Source organism: Trichechus manatus, unplaced genomic scaffold (assembly GCF_000243295.1).
Source record: "Trichechus manatus latirostris isolate Lorelei unplaced genomic scaffold, TriManLat1.0 scaffold00109, whole genome shotgun sequence".
Taxonomy (NCBI): Eukaryota; Metazoa; Chordata; class Mammalia; order Sirenia; family Trichechidae; genus Trichechus; species Trichechus manatus.
Genome location: NW_004444045.1, coordinates 4,201,824 through 4,220,876, shown reverse-complemented (window position 1 = coordinate 4,220,876; position 19,053 = coordinate 4,201,824). Strand labels below are relative to the sequence as shown.

Genomic DNA, 19,053 nt, shown 5'->3' with positions numbered 1-19,053 from the left:
AGGAAAGGTTTTTTAAGGTTCTTAATAGGTTTTAGCTGTTTTTTCCTCTGGTGTACTAGCTGACAGAGAGCTGTTATCCACAGGTTTGTTCTGTAGCTCAGGCAGACAACCTGGGAGTGTTAGCATTATCCAGGGGGAATTTTATAGTTTTAGTAAAAATAAATAAAATAAAATAAACGGATGCATGAACTTCAGAGCCAGATAAGTTTCTGGTTGTTGTACTTACCAGGGTTATAATCTTGGTTTTCATGGCTGTGATCTTTTGGAAGCAGATTGCCAGGCCTTTCTTCCAAGGCACTGAGGTGCCTCACCCATAAAAGTGAGGATAGTAATTGCTCCCTCATGTAGCTGTGAGCTCATGACACTAAGTATTTAAGAAAGCCTTGCTCATGACAGGCCACTCAATAAATATTAGTAGCCCTCTTTCTTTGGCAAAGTGAGTGTTTTTCCTTTTCAAATTCCCATTAATTGGAAAGCAATGTATTTTTTTAAATGAATTTAACTGTTTTCCACTTAAAGGAATAATAACAATTACAATAATAATAAAATTAAGAATAGCAAACATTTATTGAACATTTATTATGTGCCAGGCCCTGAAATTAGTGTTTCACTTATCTCAGATAATTTTCACAATCACTGTTTGAGTAGGTGCTATTATCAATTACATTTTGGAAACTGAGTTATGGAAGAGCCTAAGTTAAGCCAGCTGGGAAGTTGAGGCTTGAATCCCGGCCAACTGATTCTAGAGCTTGTTCTTTTAACCGTGGTAGATTGTGAGAATTCCTTGGATGAATGAAGAAAAACGTACTTTTGGTGATTTCTGTGATCAAGGGTCATTTTGCCGCTGAGGAAAAAAAAAAAATATCATGGACTTAATACTAAATTAAGGTAGATAATGAGCGGGGAAGCTTTTTTTTTTTTAAACCAGCATTCTACATGATTTTTATATTTCTAATTATATCTTTAATTCTATATCCCAGAGATATATAGAGATTTAGAATCAGGCCTTTGGAGTACTGTACAGCAACAGTGTCTTCCCTCTGGAATCTTGATTCTTGCTGTATACCCTGAATTCCATGATGCAGTTAGCACAAGACATTTTACCTTGGGGATAAAAGGTATTCTACGGAGACACTAGTCCCTGGGTGGCACAAATGGTTAAGTGGTGGGCTACCAACCGGAAAGTTGGCAGTTCAAACCCACCCAGCAGTGCCTCGGAAGAAAGGCCTGGCAATCCTCTTGCGAAAGGTCACAGCCATGAAAACTTTGTGGAGCACAGTTCCATTCTGAAACACACGGGTCGTGGGTCTCCATGAGTCAAAATTGACTTATCGGCAACTGGTTTGGTTTGATTTTGGTATGGGGACACTTAGTTGACTGTTAAAAGTATTTTGAAAAGATCACATTCGTTTCAGATGAAAATCTTATTTCAAAACTTCCAGAGAATCATTGTCCAACCACTGTTTTATTACACTTGTCATGAAAGACTAAACAAATAAATCAACGATCAGAATTCCTTACATCGTGGCTGAAGTGGTTTTCTTTCGGAGGAGGGGGTGGCCAGTTGATCATTATCCACTTTTGATCAGGGCCTGAACCCCTACCCTCCTTTTCTTCCTTCCAATTTTTATAGGAGTAGGTGGATAGTCCTGCTAATTTCTACTCTTATTTCTCTCCTCCTTTGAAAACCAGGAGGAAGGACGTGACTACATGTAAATCAGTGACTTATGGAATTCAGTCTTCCGATGGCAGAGGAAGTTAAGTGGAAACAACTTGTAGACTTGGCACCCGGTTGTATACCAGACACTGTCCTCTAATGGGCGTGTGGCCTTGAGCAAGTCGTTTTCACTACTCGATATGGTTTCCTTATCTATGAGTAAGGCATTAGGAGTACATGGTCCTTTTAGTTTTTAAGTTTTGGGTTTCTGTATGATAATACTGCAAGACTACTTTTATTAAGTCTGCACTATGGCTGAAAGATTATTCATTTGTTCCAGAATTTGTTGATGCCTTCTGCCTTCAAGAATCTCAAGCTGCTCTGATGATAGCTTAAGAAGACTGCATGCTGTTCCCTCTAGATGCCGAGCCAGGCCCACTTGGAACCTTGGAACTCAATCCTTCATGGAGACCAGTTCCCAGCAGGAATGGCAGTGGAGGAAATTGGCACCCAGATGGTTCCTCCGCGTGAAGTTGTCTCAGGATACAGGCCGACGCAGGAACACCTGGTAGCCGGGCTTGCCCTCTGTCAGTCATCCAGGGCAGGGCAGCATGGCGCGCATTCGGAGGAGGACGCTTTTGGCATCTTGCCTGTGCATCACAGCCACTATTTTTCTGCTTGTCACACTCCAGGTACCAAGAATTTAGGTTGCATGGTGTTGATTCCTGGGCCTTTGCCACCTGCCCACACCCACCCCATTCTCTCAGAACTCTAAGTACTATTTACCTCATCTCTCAGGAGCTTGGACTATCTAACTGTCCAAGACAGGGAAAGTACTTTTGTTTTTTTTTTAAACATATGAAACAGAGGTTTAGTGAGTGGGTACGCCCGGTAGCAAGAAGTCGCTGAGATAGGGGCTCAATTTGTAATTCTTGTAGAATCCGGGTTCCAAAGGAACAGAAAAGTAAAACTTCTTCAGTCTGTCTTGTGGGGTCAAAGTTGGGTGACTTCCTCAAAGTCCCTTATAGTTGTCACATCTCAAAGATGGCTTCTTGAAGAAGCAAGGACTTTTCTGAGAAAGATTAGCCTGTATCTTGTGGTAAGCGCAGAGCACAAACAGACGTTAACGAATTTGTCATTCTTGACATATGCTACTAGACCAAAGACTGAAGTGAAACAATTCTTTAGTCTTCCCACTTATTCCCTTTAATCAGTTATTCTGGATTTCTTTTACTTATTTCAAATAAAATAAAAATTACATGGTGATAGCAAAAATACAGACATAAATTCAGGTGTATTTTGTACCCATTGAAGTACCAGCAGAGCCTTGGTGGCACAGTGGTTAAGAGCTCGGCTGCTAACCAAAAAGTTGGCAGTTCGAATCCACCAGCTGCTCCTCGGAAACCCTATGGGGCAGTTCTGCTCTGTCCTATAGGGTCACTATGAGTCAGAATCTACTCAACAGCAATGATTTTTTTTTTTGGAAGTACCAGCTGCCCATCTCAGAATAAAAGGACTTTGAAAGATTATTTGCGGATGCGAGTAGTTCAGATGTGAGGCTGATGAACAGTAAGGTATTGTCTGGGCTTTTTTATTTTACAGAATATCCCTTCTCCTTTGACTAGGATTGAACAAGGTAGTCCTTGTAAAATTACATTGGCAGACAGCCTGGCATTGTGCTTCTTCCACCTTCTGCTGCCCAGTTGGGATCCTGGTCAGAGGCAACAGTTGCCTCTCCTCCGTCTCGGAGGTTTCCAGGCCCCGCACGTGCAGGGGCGGCTGGGGTTTTCTGCTTCTTTCTCTGAGAAGTTATGAGAGAACTTTGATCCCATTAGACATTCACCTTGGCACTTTTTCCAGTCATTAGGAATGTCTGTGTCTAAGCTAAGGGCTTTCCTTTTGATATGAGTCTGTGTTGCCACATTTTGGATATTTGTGTGATTTCTAAGCTTCCAGGGTATGAGAGGTGGTGTGATGACTGAAGCTAAACCTTTGTTGGATCTCGCTTTCAGTTTTCCCATCGAGAGTATGGTTTGGGCTGTTTCCCAATCCTAACTGGTACACTGAATGATTCAGTGCTCACAGCTGCTGCAATACTACTTTTTTAAACACCAAAAATGAAAAAAAAAGATACCTATGCATATACAACTTTTCCTGTTTTTACTGGTTTTAGGCTAGACAGATGAGATAATTTGCCACATGAGTTGTGTAAACCAAACCAAAAAACCTGTTGCGGTTGAGTCGATTCCAACTCATAACGACCCTGTAGGACAGAGCAGAACCGCCCCAGAGGGTTTCCAAGGAGCGGCTGGTGGATTCGAACTGCCGACCTTTTGATCAGCAGCCAAGTGCTGAACCACGGTGCCACCAGGGCCTCATATTTTGTATATACTGTTGGTAAATTTTTGGAGTGTATACTTATCTTTAGGGACGCTATGAGTCGGAATCAACTCGATGGCAGCGGATTTGGTTTTTGTTGGTTTTATACTTTATTTACTTTTGAATTTTGCTTACTTTTAATTGCACAAATAATTCATGAATACATGTGGAATATTTTAAAACAAATCCCGGACACCATATCATTTTGCCTGGATATACTTTAGTATGATTTTATACCAACTAGGAACTTTAAAAATTTAATATAACCATAATACTATTATAACACCCAACAAAATGAACAATAGTTACTCAATATCACTTAATTCCAAGGCCATGTTAAATTTTCCTCAGTTGTCTGAAAACAGTCTTTATAATCAGTTGGTTTGAATCTGGATTAAACAAAGTCTACATGTTGTATTTATTTGGTGAGTCTCAAGTCGTTTTTTTTAAATAAAAGTTGGTTCTGCCCCACCCTTTATTCTATGTCATGGATTGTTGAAGAACTGGGTCATTTGTCCTCTTAAATTTCCCAGATTTTGACTTTGGCTGACTTTATCCTGCTTTTGTTCGGTATGTTCCTCTATCTCCCATATTTCCCACCACCTGGTAGTGATATCTGAAGTAAAATATTTTTTATTGAACTGTTCAGCAGAAACATGTCTCCTTAAAGCAATCCCTGTTATTTGGAAATGGACATATACCTCACAAAGTAGACATTGATAAGAAATGTAGAGCAGAAATTTACCTTCAAGTTACACTGCATGACTTCCTAAAAACCTTTCTTTCAAGTTATTGGTTGTACATTGGAGAGAAAGGTGAGAAGAACAGATAGTTTGTGGCTACCAGTCACTTCCATTCCTTCAAGCTGCTAGGGAATATCTACATTATTATATTATCATGAAAATGCCTAGAAAGCTATTGTCAAGGGTTAGACTTCAGTTTTCAGAGATTGTTTTGCTGTTTTAATGCTGAATGTGGTATCACAGATGATATTGTACATGATTTTTAAAAGCTAATATGATTCCTTATTCCCTTTAGAGTACTACTTGACTTTCACTTCATGGTTCTTAATATTCTTTTGGTCTGGGAACACTCTGAGAATCCAATGAAATCTGTGGGCCCTCCTCAGGGAGTTCAGATTCCATGGACCTCATCAGCAGTCAGAGGCCTTTTTCTAACACCAGGGGGCGCAAGCACGTAAACGAGGCACCACGCTTGGCTGTTGAAAGGGGGCCAGAGGGCCGCACTGGGACTGCCTCTGGTTGACTAATGGAGGAGTTAATCCATAAAAACGTGCTTTTCTTTAGCTGCTTTGTCTTAAACAGCGTGACTAGTAAAGTTTCAGTTATATATTAAACACACCAGCCCCTTCTTTACGCTGCTTGCTCTAGCATTTTTATAATGTCCTGTCAACATATTACCTTCCAGTTTGATATAAAGGCAGCACTCTGTTTCCACGCCCACCTCATCCTCCAGATTACTGCTACCGATCACCGTGCTGTCCAGTGACCCAGACTCAGAGAATCCCAAACAAATGAAAAAAAGTAGTTTTAAGTGGAAGCCCAGTGCACACATTCTATTACGTGGGTAATACGGACTCTAGGGAATTTTTGAGTTAGATAATACTTCACTATCTCTATTCTACAGAATTAGAAGCATAACGCATACCCATGTTATGACTACTTTAATTGTACTAAAATGATACCAGTTTGTAATTTATAACTTATTTTCCTTACAATGTAATTTTCTAGTAATAAAGAAAAAAAGCCCCATTGCTGTCGAGTCAATTCTGACTCATAGCAACCTTATAGGACAGGGTAGAACTACCCCATTGGGTTTCCGAGGAGTGGCTGGTGGATTTGAACTGTTGACCTTTTGGTCAGCAGCTGAGCTTTTAACCTCTGTGCCACCAGGGCTCCAATCTCTAGTAATAGTTGAGTAGTAACTCTGTTTTTCATGGGTTTCATTAAAAGATAAAACTATTTCAGGACACTGTATGTGCCTATGAAATGGAGGAGAGAAATGTGTCTCTTTTAAGTGTTTAGCAGAACTATTAACCATCCTCGTTGGTAGATGCTTGGAGGCTTTGGTAGGCAGATTAATGACCCTCCCCAAAATGTCCATGTTTTTCTTATCCCCAGAATATGTTCCTTTATTTGGCAAAAGGAACTTTGCAGATGTGATTAAGGTTATGGATCTTGAGGTGGAGAGAGTATCCTGAATTATCCAGGTGGACTTACCTGATCATGAGTCCTTAAAAACAGAAAATCTTTCACGGCTGTGGTCAGAGAGAGATCTGATGATGGAGAAGGGTCAGAGAGATGCGAAGTTGTGGTCTTTAAAAGATGGAGGAAGGAGACCAAGGGATGCAGGTGGCTTCTGGAAGCTGGAAAAGGCGAGGAACTGAATTCTCCCCTAGAGCCTCCAGAAAGGAATGTAGCCCTGCTGACGCATTGATTTTATCTCAGTGAGACCTGTGTTGTACTTCTAACTTACAGAACTGTAAAAGAGTGTCTCAGTCATCTAGTGCTGCTCCAACAGAAATACCGCAAGTGGATGGTTTTAACAAAGAGAAATTTATTCTCTCACAGTCCAGTAGGCTACAAGTCCAAATTCAGAGCATCAGCTCCAGGGGAACACTTTCTCTCTTGGCTCTGGAGGAAAGTCCATGTCATCAGTCTTCCTTTGGTCTGGGAGCTTCTCTGCGCAGGAACCTCAAGTCCAAAGGACGCGCTCTGCTCCCAGCACTGCTTTCTTGGTGGTATGAAGTTCCCATGTGTCTCTGCTCGCTTCTCTCTTTTATATCTCAAAAGAGATTGCATTAAGACACTGATCTAGTCAACCTCATCAGTGTAACCTCATCACAGTGATAGAATTTACAACACATGAGGAGATCACATATAATCTCATCATAGTGGTAGAGTTTACAACACATAAGGAAATCACATCAGATTACACAATCATACAATGCTGGGAATCATGACCTAGCCAAGTTGCTACACACATTTTTTGGGGACACAATTCAATCCATGACAGAGAGTAAATTTGTCTTGTTGGAAGCCACTAAGTTTTTGGTAATTTGTTACAGCAGCAATACGAGACTAATGCAGAGGATAATCATCAAGATGAACAGGAGATGTGAAAAAGGAAATGAAGTATTCTTACTCTGGTAATACTTGTCTTCTCTTTTAGGTAGTTGTTGAGCTAGGAAAATTTGAAAGGAGGAAGTTTAAAAATTCCAATTTGCAAAATGGACACCCAAAAGTGGAGGGAGAGCCTGAACATCGCTACTCATTCCTTAAGAAAGAAGCATTGACCCCAAATGGGAAAAAAACACTGGACACTGATAGCTACCCCATTATGCTCTGGTGGTCCCCGCTGACGGGGGAAACGGGAAGGCTAGGCCAGTGTGGGGCAGATGCTTGCTTCTTCACCATCAACCGGACGTACCTGCATCACCACATGACCAAGGCGTTCCTCTTCTATGGTAAGTAGGGCTTTGGCCTTCCTCCCTTTGCTCCCTGCCATCTTGCTCCAAAGCTGAGTTCCTGCCTTCCTCCTGCATTCATTTCCCAGGGCTGCTGGGACAAAGTACCACCCGCTGGGCTGTTTAAAACAACAGAGATCTATCCTTTCACGGTTCTGGAGGCTAGAAGTCAGAATTCAGGGTGTCCACAGGGCCACACTCTTTCCGAAGGCTCTGGGGGAAGGTGCTTCCTCATCTCTCCCAGTTTCTGGAAGCCCCAGGTGTGTCCTGGCTTATAGATGCATCATTCCAGTCTCTGCCCCCATCATCACATGGCTGACTTTCTTCTCTGTCTGTCTCTGTGTCTCGTCTCCTTATCTAGTAAGGACATTAGTCATACTGGACTAGGGCCCACCCTACTTCACCCAGTATGACCTCATGTCACCTTAACTAATACCTGCAGATACGCTATTTCCAGATAAGGTCACAGTCACAAGTACTGGAGGTTAGGGCTTGAACATATTTTTTTGGAAGACACAAACCAACCCATAATACCTCCCAAGGAAGAGTTGGTGGAGCTCCCCTTGAGAACACTCTGCCAGGCCTGATTTCCTTTGTATTTGCTCCATAGAAGGCATGAGCATTCGGTAAGTACATCAGATAAATGAGTCTGACCAACAAAGAGGTGGTTGGCTGGGCCTCTTGGTATTTATGGAGAAACCACCGAAAAGCCCATTGTCATTGAGTTGATTCAAACTGGTAGTGACCCTGTAGGACAGAGTAGAACTGCCTGAGAGGTTTCCAAGGAGCCGCTGGTGGATTCATGCTGCCGACCTTTTGGTTAGCAGCTGAGCTGTTAACCACTGTGCCACCAGGGCTTCTATTTATGGAAGGAAGAGATATTTCTTCCCACCTGTTCACACTTAGGTGCTGTGCTCTCTGCATTTTAGATGTAATGTGTTGGGTATTGATTATACTGCTGACGTGAATTTGGAATGTCACCTGTGATAATAGATTTTGATTCCCACAACAGATGTTTTATTGGACGTAAGTCAAGCACAATGTTCTTCATTTCATTAGTGTCAGATTAATCAGAAATAAAAATAAAAAAAATTATTCAGCATCAGTTTTCAGAAGCAAATTGGTATTTATCACTCCTTGAGGATGGTTATATATCCTGCTGGGATTGAACGGCAACCATACCCAGGGGTAGATGGAGTTAGCAGGATGCCAGCAGCAAAGTTAGAAATACGAGGTTTCTGGGTGATGAGTGGTGGGGTTGAGGGGAAATATAGATTAGCAAATGAGACCAAATATAGGCAGGGTTAATCAGTTACGTTACAAAGTCAATGAAGGGAAATCTGCTTTAAGGTAGATATGAATATATATGTGTGTGTATGTGCATATAAATATATATCAAAGAGCCCTGGTGGCGTCTGGGGTCTTAAAAGCTAACGAGCTGCCATCTAAGATGCATCAGTTGGTCCCAACCACCTGGAGTAAAGGAGAATGAAGAACACCAAAGTCACAAGGAAAGCATTAGCCCAAGAGACAGAAAGGGCCACATAAACCAGAGACTTCATCAGCCTGAGACCAGAAGAACTAGATGGTGCCTGGCTACCACTGATGACCGCCCTGACAGGGAACACAACAGAGAGCCCCTGACGGAGCCGGAGAAAAGTGGGGTGCAGAACTCAAATTCTGGTGAAAAGACCAGACTTAATGGTCTGATTGAGACTGGAGGAACCCCAGAGAACATGGCCCCCAAACTGTCTGTCAACCCAGCACTAAAACGATTCCTGAGGCTAACTCTTCAGTCAAAGATTAGACTGGACTGTGGGACATAAAATGATGCTTGTGAAGAGTGTGCTTCTTAGTTCAAGTAGATACGTGAGACTAAATCGGCAGCTCCTGTCAGGAGGTGAGATGAGAAGGCAGAGAGGGTCAGGAGCTGGTTGAATAGACATGGGAGATCAGGGTGGAAAGGAGGAATGTGCTGTCACAGTACAGGAAGAACAATTAGGGTCACATAACAACATATGTATAAATTTTTGTGTGTGAGACTAACTTGAATTGTAAACTTTCACTTCATGTACAATAAAGTAAAATTAAAAACTGAAAAAAAAAAAAAAAAAAGAGCCCTGGTGGCACAATGGTTAAGTGCTCAGCTGCTGACAGAAAGACTGGCAGTTTGAACCTACTCGGCACAGCAGCCCTGCGGAAGAAAGACCTGGCGATCTGTTCATGTAGAGATTACAGTCTAGAAAACTCTAATGGGCAGCTCTATTCTGTCACACGGGGCTGCTTGGAGTCGGATTTGACTCAACAGCATCTAACAACATGTATGGTATATACCTGCACATATCTGTATATATGTACACACAAACAGCTAGTCCCCAGCTTGGTTTTTAAGGGCAATGGTAGTTCAGTGGTAGAATTCTCGCCTTCCATGTGGAAGACCTGGGCTTGATGCTCAGCCAGTACACCTCATGCGCAGTCACCACCTGTCTGTCGATGGAGGCTTGTGTGTGGCTATGATGCTGAACAGGTTTCAGTGGAGCTTCCAGACTAAGACGTTGTAGGAAGAAAGGCCTGGTGATCCATTTCCAAAAATCAGCCAGTGAAAACCCTGTGGAGCTCAACGGTCCTATCCCTTGTTCATGGGGTCAGCATGAGTCAGGGTCTGACTGGATGGAAGCTAATGACAACAAAAATTGGTTTCTGGAGTGGCGTAAGGTGTGTGGTTTTCAACCAACTGAATTAGAAATTCAGCTCATTTATAAGGTCTGTTGAGCAAAATAGAATGAAGACATTGTACTTTTCTGTCTGAGGGTTCCAAATTCTAGTTAAGTAGGTCACTGAAAACTGCAAATGTGGCTCTGTGCAGCGGGATTGAAAGAAAAGGCAAAAGACTGATTGAGGAATCCAAAGCTGGCCTAATTAAGGGAAAAGCAAATGTGAAGGATTACGGGACCTGGAAGCTTTTGTAAACCAGAACGTTTTTGGATTTGTCTGTTACCTTTTAGCCTACCTTCTTGTTCTTTTCCCTAGAAATGATTCATTTACTTAATATAAACACATTTCTGGAGGTAAGAGAGACTTTCCCAAGTGATTTTAATGAATAGTGTCTGGGTTGAGCCATCTGAAAAATGCAAGGATTTAGCTACATTAACAATTCTCTGCACCAAAAACTAAGCAGTCACGAGTGAATAAATCAGGTTTTTTTTTTAACCAGTGGTCCACAGAGTTACTGAAGTTAGTTAGTCTTAGAAACTGTCACCATAGCGATTTGACAACATAATTCTGTGTTTGTAAACAGTTCTCTTGAAGAGTGTCCCACAGGAAGGAGGGGCTAGTGCGCTCAGTGAGTGAGGGTAGAGGAGGAGGACAGCTTGTGTTTTAGGTGTACTTGTAAAGAGGAGTTTTAGTGAATATGGGAGCACGGAGAGAAAGAGGAAACCAGGCTACTGCAATATTTCACTTCCTCGGGAATATGGATAATCGCACACCTTGAAGAAGCCTGGAGGTTAGAGAGAGTTGGTCCTACCGCAAGAACTACAATCCAGCTGTTTGCTATTGGATCTTGAGTGATTGGTGGGGGCCACAGCAGCTCTCCTCTGGGCTGCAGGATCTCTGCTTTCCCCCTCACGGTTTTGATTTTTAAAGCACTTCACTTAGAGTGACCACATTTGCTTTTTAAAATAGCCTCATAGGTAGGACTTATTATATCTGTTATAATGAAGAGGAAACTAAGGAACAGTTAAGGGCTTATCCTAGTTCCCTTATGTGGGTGGTAGGAGCTAGAACTTCCTCCTAAAGGAAATAGTTTACATTATTATCTAACCTTGGAGAAGACTTAGGGTAAAAGAATAATCAGAATTGGGTAGTATCATTCGGGAAGACTTCTTGAAGGACATGATTTGTGAGGAAGGTTTATTAAATAGAGAATCTGGTCAGAAGAGGAGAGTGTAGAGAGACTCAGCCACAGAAGTATCATGAGCAAAGCAACAAAAGTCAGCATTTAAGTAAACTCTGTGACCTGGCATATTAACGAACAGGTGTTCTGGTTAAAAAGGTCTCTTGAGTAATAAATGGTCTCTATATACACCTTCTATGAGGTCTCTCGGCAGCACAGACGGTTTGCGCTCAATTAGTAACTGAAAAGTTGGTGGTTTGTACCCACCCAGTGGTGCTGCAGAAGAAAGGCCTGGCAATCTGCCTCCTTAAAGATTACAACCAAGAAAACTCTATGGAGCAGCTCTACTCTGTGATAGATGGGGTCACCATGAGTTGGCATTGAATCAACTCGATGGCAATGGTTTTTTTTTTTTTTTGATTAGGGATTACTAGTTCTCGAAGGGAGCCCTGATAGTGCAGTGGTTAAGAGCTCAAGTGCTAACCAAAAGGTTGGCAGTTCAAATCCATCAACCGCTCCTTGGAAACCCAATGGGGGAGTTCTACTGTGTCCTACATGGTTGTTATGAGCCGGAATCGACTCAACGGAGCAGGTTTTGTTTTGTTTTTTTAGTTCTTGAAGAGTCGTAATGAAATACATTTAGAACAAATGACAGCAGACACACCTTATTTAGGGGGTTGTCACCATCCCTGATGGAAAACTCTAGATCTTCCAGATCCCCTACGTTTGTGCCCACTCTTAGGGAATGGACAATCTACGGCCACTTTAAGTTGCAAACACAGTTTCAAATTAACTCTGAACATGCCTATTGTTATATCTTTTTACATTCCCCTGTGTGGACCTGTTTCACACTGGAAGACTGCAGTGGAGAAGCGGCTTTGGTCTTGCTGCCTTATTCCCTCTCCTTGCTCTCCCTCTCGCTCCCTCTCTAGCTGCTTTTTGGACCCTGCCACCATCTCAGTGAGGAGATAGAAGAGAATTAAGGAGACAGGACGTTTCTTACTTGGTCCTGTGGCTTCCTGTCCTCTGAACCCGACAGATGGTTAAAGCTGGTGTCTTTGGGTGGGCATAGAAGACAATTAAGTGTATTTTTTCTCTTCTGGGCATTTTCACGGTCTTTGGTGTTTCCCTGCTGGACTTCTTACTTCTGTAGTTTCCCTGCCCTGGAAGCTGCATCTCTGGACAGCTTTCTCAGCTCTTGGCACCCTGCAGATCATATCCAGCTTCTTTCCACTTAGGCCTCTTTGTCTCTCCTGGGGCTCTGTTAGCAGGACCCGAGACTTTCCATGTGCTCACAATTGTTTGCGGGAAGTTCCGACTAGCTTTGGGCATGCAAACAGACCGCAGCACAGCCCTCCTTCCTTACAGGTGGGCACCCTTCCTTCACCCTCTAAAGGTTCCTGGTGAGGTGGGTCGGGGGATTCGGACCCTGGCCCACAGTCCTCCTGAGCTTCCTCAGGCACGAGGTGGGCACTAGTCTGCATTGTCTCTAAATTGTCAGGAACATATTTTAAAGTTCTCTAAGTTGGACCCTTGAAATAGGGGATTCAGAGCTGTCCAACAGTGCTCACCAAAGAAACCTTTCTCACAAACTGTTCTCTCTCACCCCTTTCTAAATGCTTCTGTGTTAAGGAATCCAAGAATGATAGACTAGGTTCTCCTCCCTTCCCTTTATGAATTCTGCAGGTGGGGACAGTGGAGATTTCTATGTTATGGTTACATTGGTATCTTGCTGTCTGCCTTATCACTTCATTCCAACATCCAGTAATTCACTGTCTCTGTGGAGTCACTGTTTGCCAGGCGCCTTGCCATGTGCAGGAGCAGCACAGAAAACAACCAAGTTCAGTTTAACACGATTGTGTCACAGCTGATTTGCTAGCCATGTTGATAGATTTCCTTATACTGCCATCCTTGGTCATCATGACTGTATTGGGCCACTTCATGAGTGGCTTATCTATGATTCATTCTCAGAGGGAGAGATTTCTGCTGATCTCATCCGTTATGTGCCAGTTCTTACTTGTTTTTCTCTCCAGAGGCTGACTTTATCACAGGCCCTGTGCACTGAATGGAGTCCCTGGGTGGTGCAAACAGTTCAAGAGCTGGCTGCTAACTGAAAGATTGGTGGTTTAAATCTACCCAGAGACACCTGGGAAGAAAGGCCTGGTGATTTACGTCCAAAAAATGAACCACTGAAAGCCCTGGGGAGCACAGTTCTACTCTGACACACACGGGTTCACATTGAGGCAGTCAGAATTGACTCAATGGCAGCTAGTAATGCGTTGAATGCAGTTTGTAGGTAATTGTTAATAGCATTTCAGATTTATTAAGACTTATTTGGAAGTGGCAAAGAAATGGGTGTAATTGGAATGTTTGAGCAGTAACAAAGTTGAACATGAAAGATCATAACAGGATGATAGATTTTATATATTATATATATTTAATAATATATTTAATTAATACATTATATTTTATATATACCTATATATTATATATAAAAACTGCCATTGCCATTGAGTCAATTCTTACTCCTAGCGACCCAATAGGACAAAGTAGAACTGCCCCATGGGGTTTCCAAGGAGCGCCTGGTGGATTGGAACTGCCCACCTTTTGGTTAGCAGTGAAGAACTTAACTACTGTGCCACCAGGGCTCTATATATTATTTATAATCAAGCTCCTTTTATAAAAATAGACATTTCATTATTTCTATAATACTTTACAGACTGTTTACAGAAGGTAAATCCAGTCACAGAACTCTGCTCAGACTCCTCCAGTGACTTCCTATTGTATTAAAGTTCCAGGTTCTTACTGCGGCCTGCAAAACTCTGCCTAGTTTGCCCAAACTCCCTTCTTCAGGCTCATCTCTTCCGTCACCCTCCCATCTCTACGCTCCCCCGTCTCTACGCTGACCTTCTTGCTGTCCCTTGAACATGGAGCACTTATTCCTGCCTCAGAACCATCACACTTGCCATGCTCCCCAGCTTGTTCCTCACGCCAGCCGGAGCTCTGCCCAGGTGGGGTTTTCTCCGAGAGGCTTCTTTCTTCATCTTCATCTTTCTAAACGAGAAACCCACACCAGTCTCTGACAGCAGAAACTCTTAACTGCTGTATTCGTTTTCTAGAGCTACTGTAACAAAGTGAGGGGCTTATCAGGACAGAAATTTATATCTCACAGTTCCGGAGGCTAGGGATCTGAAATCAGAGTACCGGCTGTGTTGACGCCTTCCGAGGGCACTGAGGGAGAATCTGTTCCAAGCCTCTCTCCTAGTTTCTAGTGACGGCCAGCAATGCTTGGCCTTCCTTGGTTTCTAGATGCGTCACTCTGATCTCAGCCCCTATCTTCACGTGGCTGTCTTCCCTCTGTGTATGTCTGTACCTCTTCTTGTTTATAAAGACGCCACTCATTGAATTAGGACCCCCCCTACTCCAGTATGACCTCATGTTAACAGATAACGTCCTCAGAGACCCTGTTTCCAAACAAGGCCACGTTCACAGGTACTGGGGGTTAGAACTTCGGCTTATCTTTCTGGGGCCACAAGTCAGCCCATAACATTTACCTTATTATTATTATTATGTTTCGCAGCATTTATCATCACTGAAATTCTCTTAGTCATTTGTTGACTGGTTTATCAGTTGTCTCCCCACACCGGTATCTAAGTACAGGAAGAGCAGGGACTTGGTTCACTGCTGTAGGCCCATGACTTGGAACAATGCCTGGCGTTTAGCACACTTCAGTAAATACTGTGGGATGAATGGTTGAATAAGTGAACCGGATCTGATTCTCACATAGGGTGGGGAAGGGAAAGAGAAATTGGTATTTTTATCTTGATTCTTCAGGGAACACTGCGTCTTTTAGGCATCGTAGGCACAGTGCCTCTGGTCCACAGTAGTTTTACAAGCCCACAAAAATGTTTTAATTTCTCTTAAAATCAGGAGAAAAATGAACTTTTAGGTCAAAGGAAATGTTTAAATATATAAGATATTCTCTTTATACCAATGCTGTCATAAAATATCATATAGTCTATGGAAGGAGCCCTGGTGGCACAGTGATTAAGAGCTCGGCTGCTAACCAAAAGCTTGGCTGTTCGAATCCACCAGTTACTCCTTGGAAACCCTGTGGGAGCGTTCTACTCTGTCTTACAGGGTAGCTATGAATCGGAATCCACTTGACGGCAATGGGTTTGGTTTTTGTTTTGGTGAGTAAATCAGACTGCCGCCTGGCCTTTCTCACTGTGGGCTTTGGATTTATGTTTCTTGAGTCGGCTGAGTCAGTTATCTCGTCAATACACTTTCCATAGTGACTGCTATTTTATTCTCTGTCTTTGTGCTTGGGGGATTTTGCCCTTAAAAAAAATAATCTCTTCACTGTCATTTTAGTGGAGAGTCGATCCAGCATCTTTACCTCCAAACCTACGTTTATTCATGATTTGTCCGACAAAGAACAGAGCCAAGGAAGCGCGACTGACTCTCAAGGTCTTGTAGAAAGGAGAAAGAACATGCACGCAGGCTGCCTACCATCCAAAGCCTGGATGCCACACACCTGGCAGTGTGCTGCAGAAAGCAATCGTGGCCATTCTGGGGACGCTTCTGTTGTAGCCTTTATTGTCTCAGCTGGTTGTGATCATCACTTTACCCAGATAAGACCCGGCAGCCAAGGTTAATACCACGAGGAAACGGCTGTCACGAGAATGGAGGCGTATGATCTCTCTGTACACGTCTAACAAGAGGCAGATGCAAACACAGTATCCATTCAGGTGTCAAGATACATAGTAAGAAAGTGCAAAAATAAAAACCTTGGCCAAAACTGTGGCCCTTTTAATGGAAGTTGTGAGGAGTTTCTTGACCATGTAATTCCTCCAACTTGTGTCAAGTTCATTTCTATTTCTAGGAAATTCCTGCATGTAATGCTGGAATGGTGAAGAGCTGAACCATAATTCTCTGCCAGTTAGGGTTCTACAACTTGAGAGTTTATGAGGTCAGCTATTTTGCTCTAGATAAGTGATTCCCAAACCTACTTTGTCCTAAGATCATAGATTAAGAAAAAAAAAAAAAAAAAAAATCTCTGGCTCCCTGGGCCCCACTCCAAAATTACTCATTCAGCATCTCTAGGGCTGAGGTTGGCTATCTGGCAATTTGACCATGTGGGAAATTTGTTTGAGAACTATTTTGCAGAGCTTTTGGAAGGTGTGGGAAGAGTTGGTCAGAGATTTGGAAACAAATAAAACAAATTTTCAAGAAAGGAAATGTAACTATAATGCATTGGCCTGGCTCAGCAGTAAACAATATTTATGGCTGTAATAATGAAAACGCTGAATATAGACATAATCAAAAATGGATGCGGGGGAAGACAGGTGTATGGGGGAAAGGGTGATGTAAGAGAGTTAAATCCACATCTTCTAAACATCAAGACAATAGATATTATTTAAAATGAGAAAAAACCAAGAAACAGCCTGGTAAGCATGTTATTTAGGTATTTTTGAAGTGTAAATGCAGAAGAAACACCTGAAAGAATGGAGGTGGTGACCTCTGGCATGTGGACATGGGGGAGACAGGAAGACCGGTGTCATTAACTTTTTAGTACCATTCCACTTTTAAAGGTATGTACAGGTTTTAATTTTATATAAATAATAATTTAATTAGGTCTCCGGGTGTTGCAAATGGTTAAGTGCTTGGCTACCCGCTGACATGTTGGCAGTTCAAACCTACCCAGAGGTGCCTTGGAAGAAAGACCCGGTGATTTGCTTCTGAAAGGTCACAACCGTGAAAACCCGAGGGAGCAGTTCTACGCTGCACACGCGGGGTCAACATGAGTCAGAACCAACTTGATGGCAACTAACAACAACAGTAATTTACTTGACAAAGACTTTGTTTTTTTAATTGTTATACTTTAAGAGAAAGTTTACAATTCAAGTTAGTCTCTCATACAAAAATTTATACATACGTTGTTATGTGACCGTAATTGCTCTCCCTATACTGTGACAGCACACTCCTCCTTTCCACCCCTGATTTCCCGTGTCCATTCAACCAGCTCCTGACCCTCTCTGCCTGCTCATCTCACCTCCTTTTACATCATTTTATGTCCCATAGTCCAGTCTAATCTTTGTCTGAAGAGTTGGCCTCTGGAATGGTTTCAGTTCTGAGTTGACAGAGAGTCTGGGGGCCGTGCTCTCTAGGGTTCCTCCAGTCTCAGTCAGATCATTAAGTCTGATCTTTTTACTAGAATTTGAGTTCTGCACCTCACTTTTTTCCTGCTCCATCAGGGACTTTCTGTTGTGTTCCCTGTTAGGGTGGTCATTGGTGGTAGCCTGGTAACAAAGACATTTTGTCTTAGGAGATAGCTGAGCCCAAAGGCAGTGACAACACTTGTTAATAAATTGTTCAATTTCTAGGCTTGTTTGATTTATCAAAATCCCCTGTAAGAAGATTGCTCATTATGCAAAGACATTGATATTTCTTACAGCTAAGATACTCATTTTCTTCCACGAAAAAATTACAGTTCCATATTGTTTTAACTCGATCTAAGAGTAAAGTTTGAAGTATATGAAGGTTGAACGCCAGTCACAAGAAGGAGGCTGGAAACTTTTAAAGGTTTGTTATACTCATGGCCCCTGGTGTTCACAGCTCAGCATGACACGGGGCCACACAGGGGGTTGCACTGGGAGATAGGGTAACAAAAGCTGGATTGTAGGAGACGGTTTATGCATGGCAAGCAGGGTGGGGTTACCTTGGTCTCGAGGGCTTCCTGGGAATTGTATATTTTGAATAATTCTGTAGCCTCCAGGACACAGGGCCTGTCACCAGTGGTTGGGTACCTGGCTGCGGGCGATTAGGACAAGTGCGTGTTGGCTCAGGCTGTGAGAGCCCAATAATGGGAGGGGTCATAGAGTGAAATTAATCAGCTGTTCAAGAAGGGGAACAGACTAGCCTCTAGCCAGAGCCTCAAAACTGGGTCAAGATAGCATTTATGAAATATTATTTTACAAATATTACTTAATTTTCAATATTCTCAGCTAAAAAATAAATCAACTGAGATTTGTTATTTGTTAGTTTGTTATAAGGACAAAGACTTTAGTGAGCCTCATAGTGTTTGGTTTTCAGGGTTGTTGAGTCAAGACTAGAAATTCTCTTGCTTTGGACTTAGCCTCCCCTCCCCCACCTTCCTTTTTTAACCCTTTGTCTTCTTGTACAGGATGTGATAATAAAAAGAGTAAAGGAAGAACAAAAGTGGTGGAAAATCGGAAAGCATTTCTCGGGTTAACCTTAAAACTCTGAGAGGAGCACAGAAGTGCCTGGAGCCACTTTCTTTCTGGCTGGATCAGGCGACAGGCGGCAGCTTTCCTTACTGCCACTTCAGCAGTTTGGGCTGATGGAAATGCTGGCACTGATCCAGTTGCAGGCAGATTCTGACACACAGTAATTCTCCGAGACAAGCTGGCAGCTCCGTTCTTCGGAGCAGACAGCCACCTTTTAGGGACAGACGTGTATCTCTCACAGGCACGCAAAAGAAAACACGGGAGCTCTCATTCTTGAGCCTCATTTTTGTACTTAAGTAGTAAAATATACATTAAAAAAAGCTTTACACTGAGGGGTAGGGATAGCCGACTGTTTGCTTTTACCCTCTTGCGTTCAGAATTTGAT

At 42.6% G+C, this 19,053-nt stretch overlaps 1 protein-coding gene across 2 annotated transcripts in view; it reads left to right on the top strand.

Moving 5' to 3' along the window:
* The first annotated feature begins 1,995 nt into the window (after positions 1–1,995).
* FUT10 (fucosyltransferase 10) overlaps positions 1,996–19,053 on the top strand; it is a 75,879-nt gene continuing 58,821 nt past the window's right edge. Inside the window, exons 1-2 of one of the 2 annotated variants that reach the window (XM_004383391.2) lie at positions 1,996–2,349; positions 7,229–7,523. In XM_004383391.2, coding sequence (XP_004383448.1) covers positions 2,269–2,349; positions 7,229–7,523 — 376 coding nt within the window. In that variant the 5' untranslated portion in view covers positions 1,996–2,268. The remainder of the gene's footprint in view (positions 2,350–7,228; positions 7,524–19,053) is intronic. The other variant, XM_004383390.1, reaches the window with a different exon arrangement.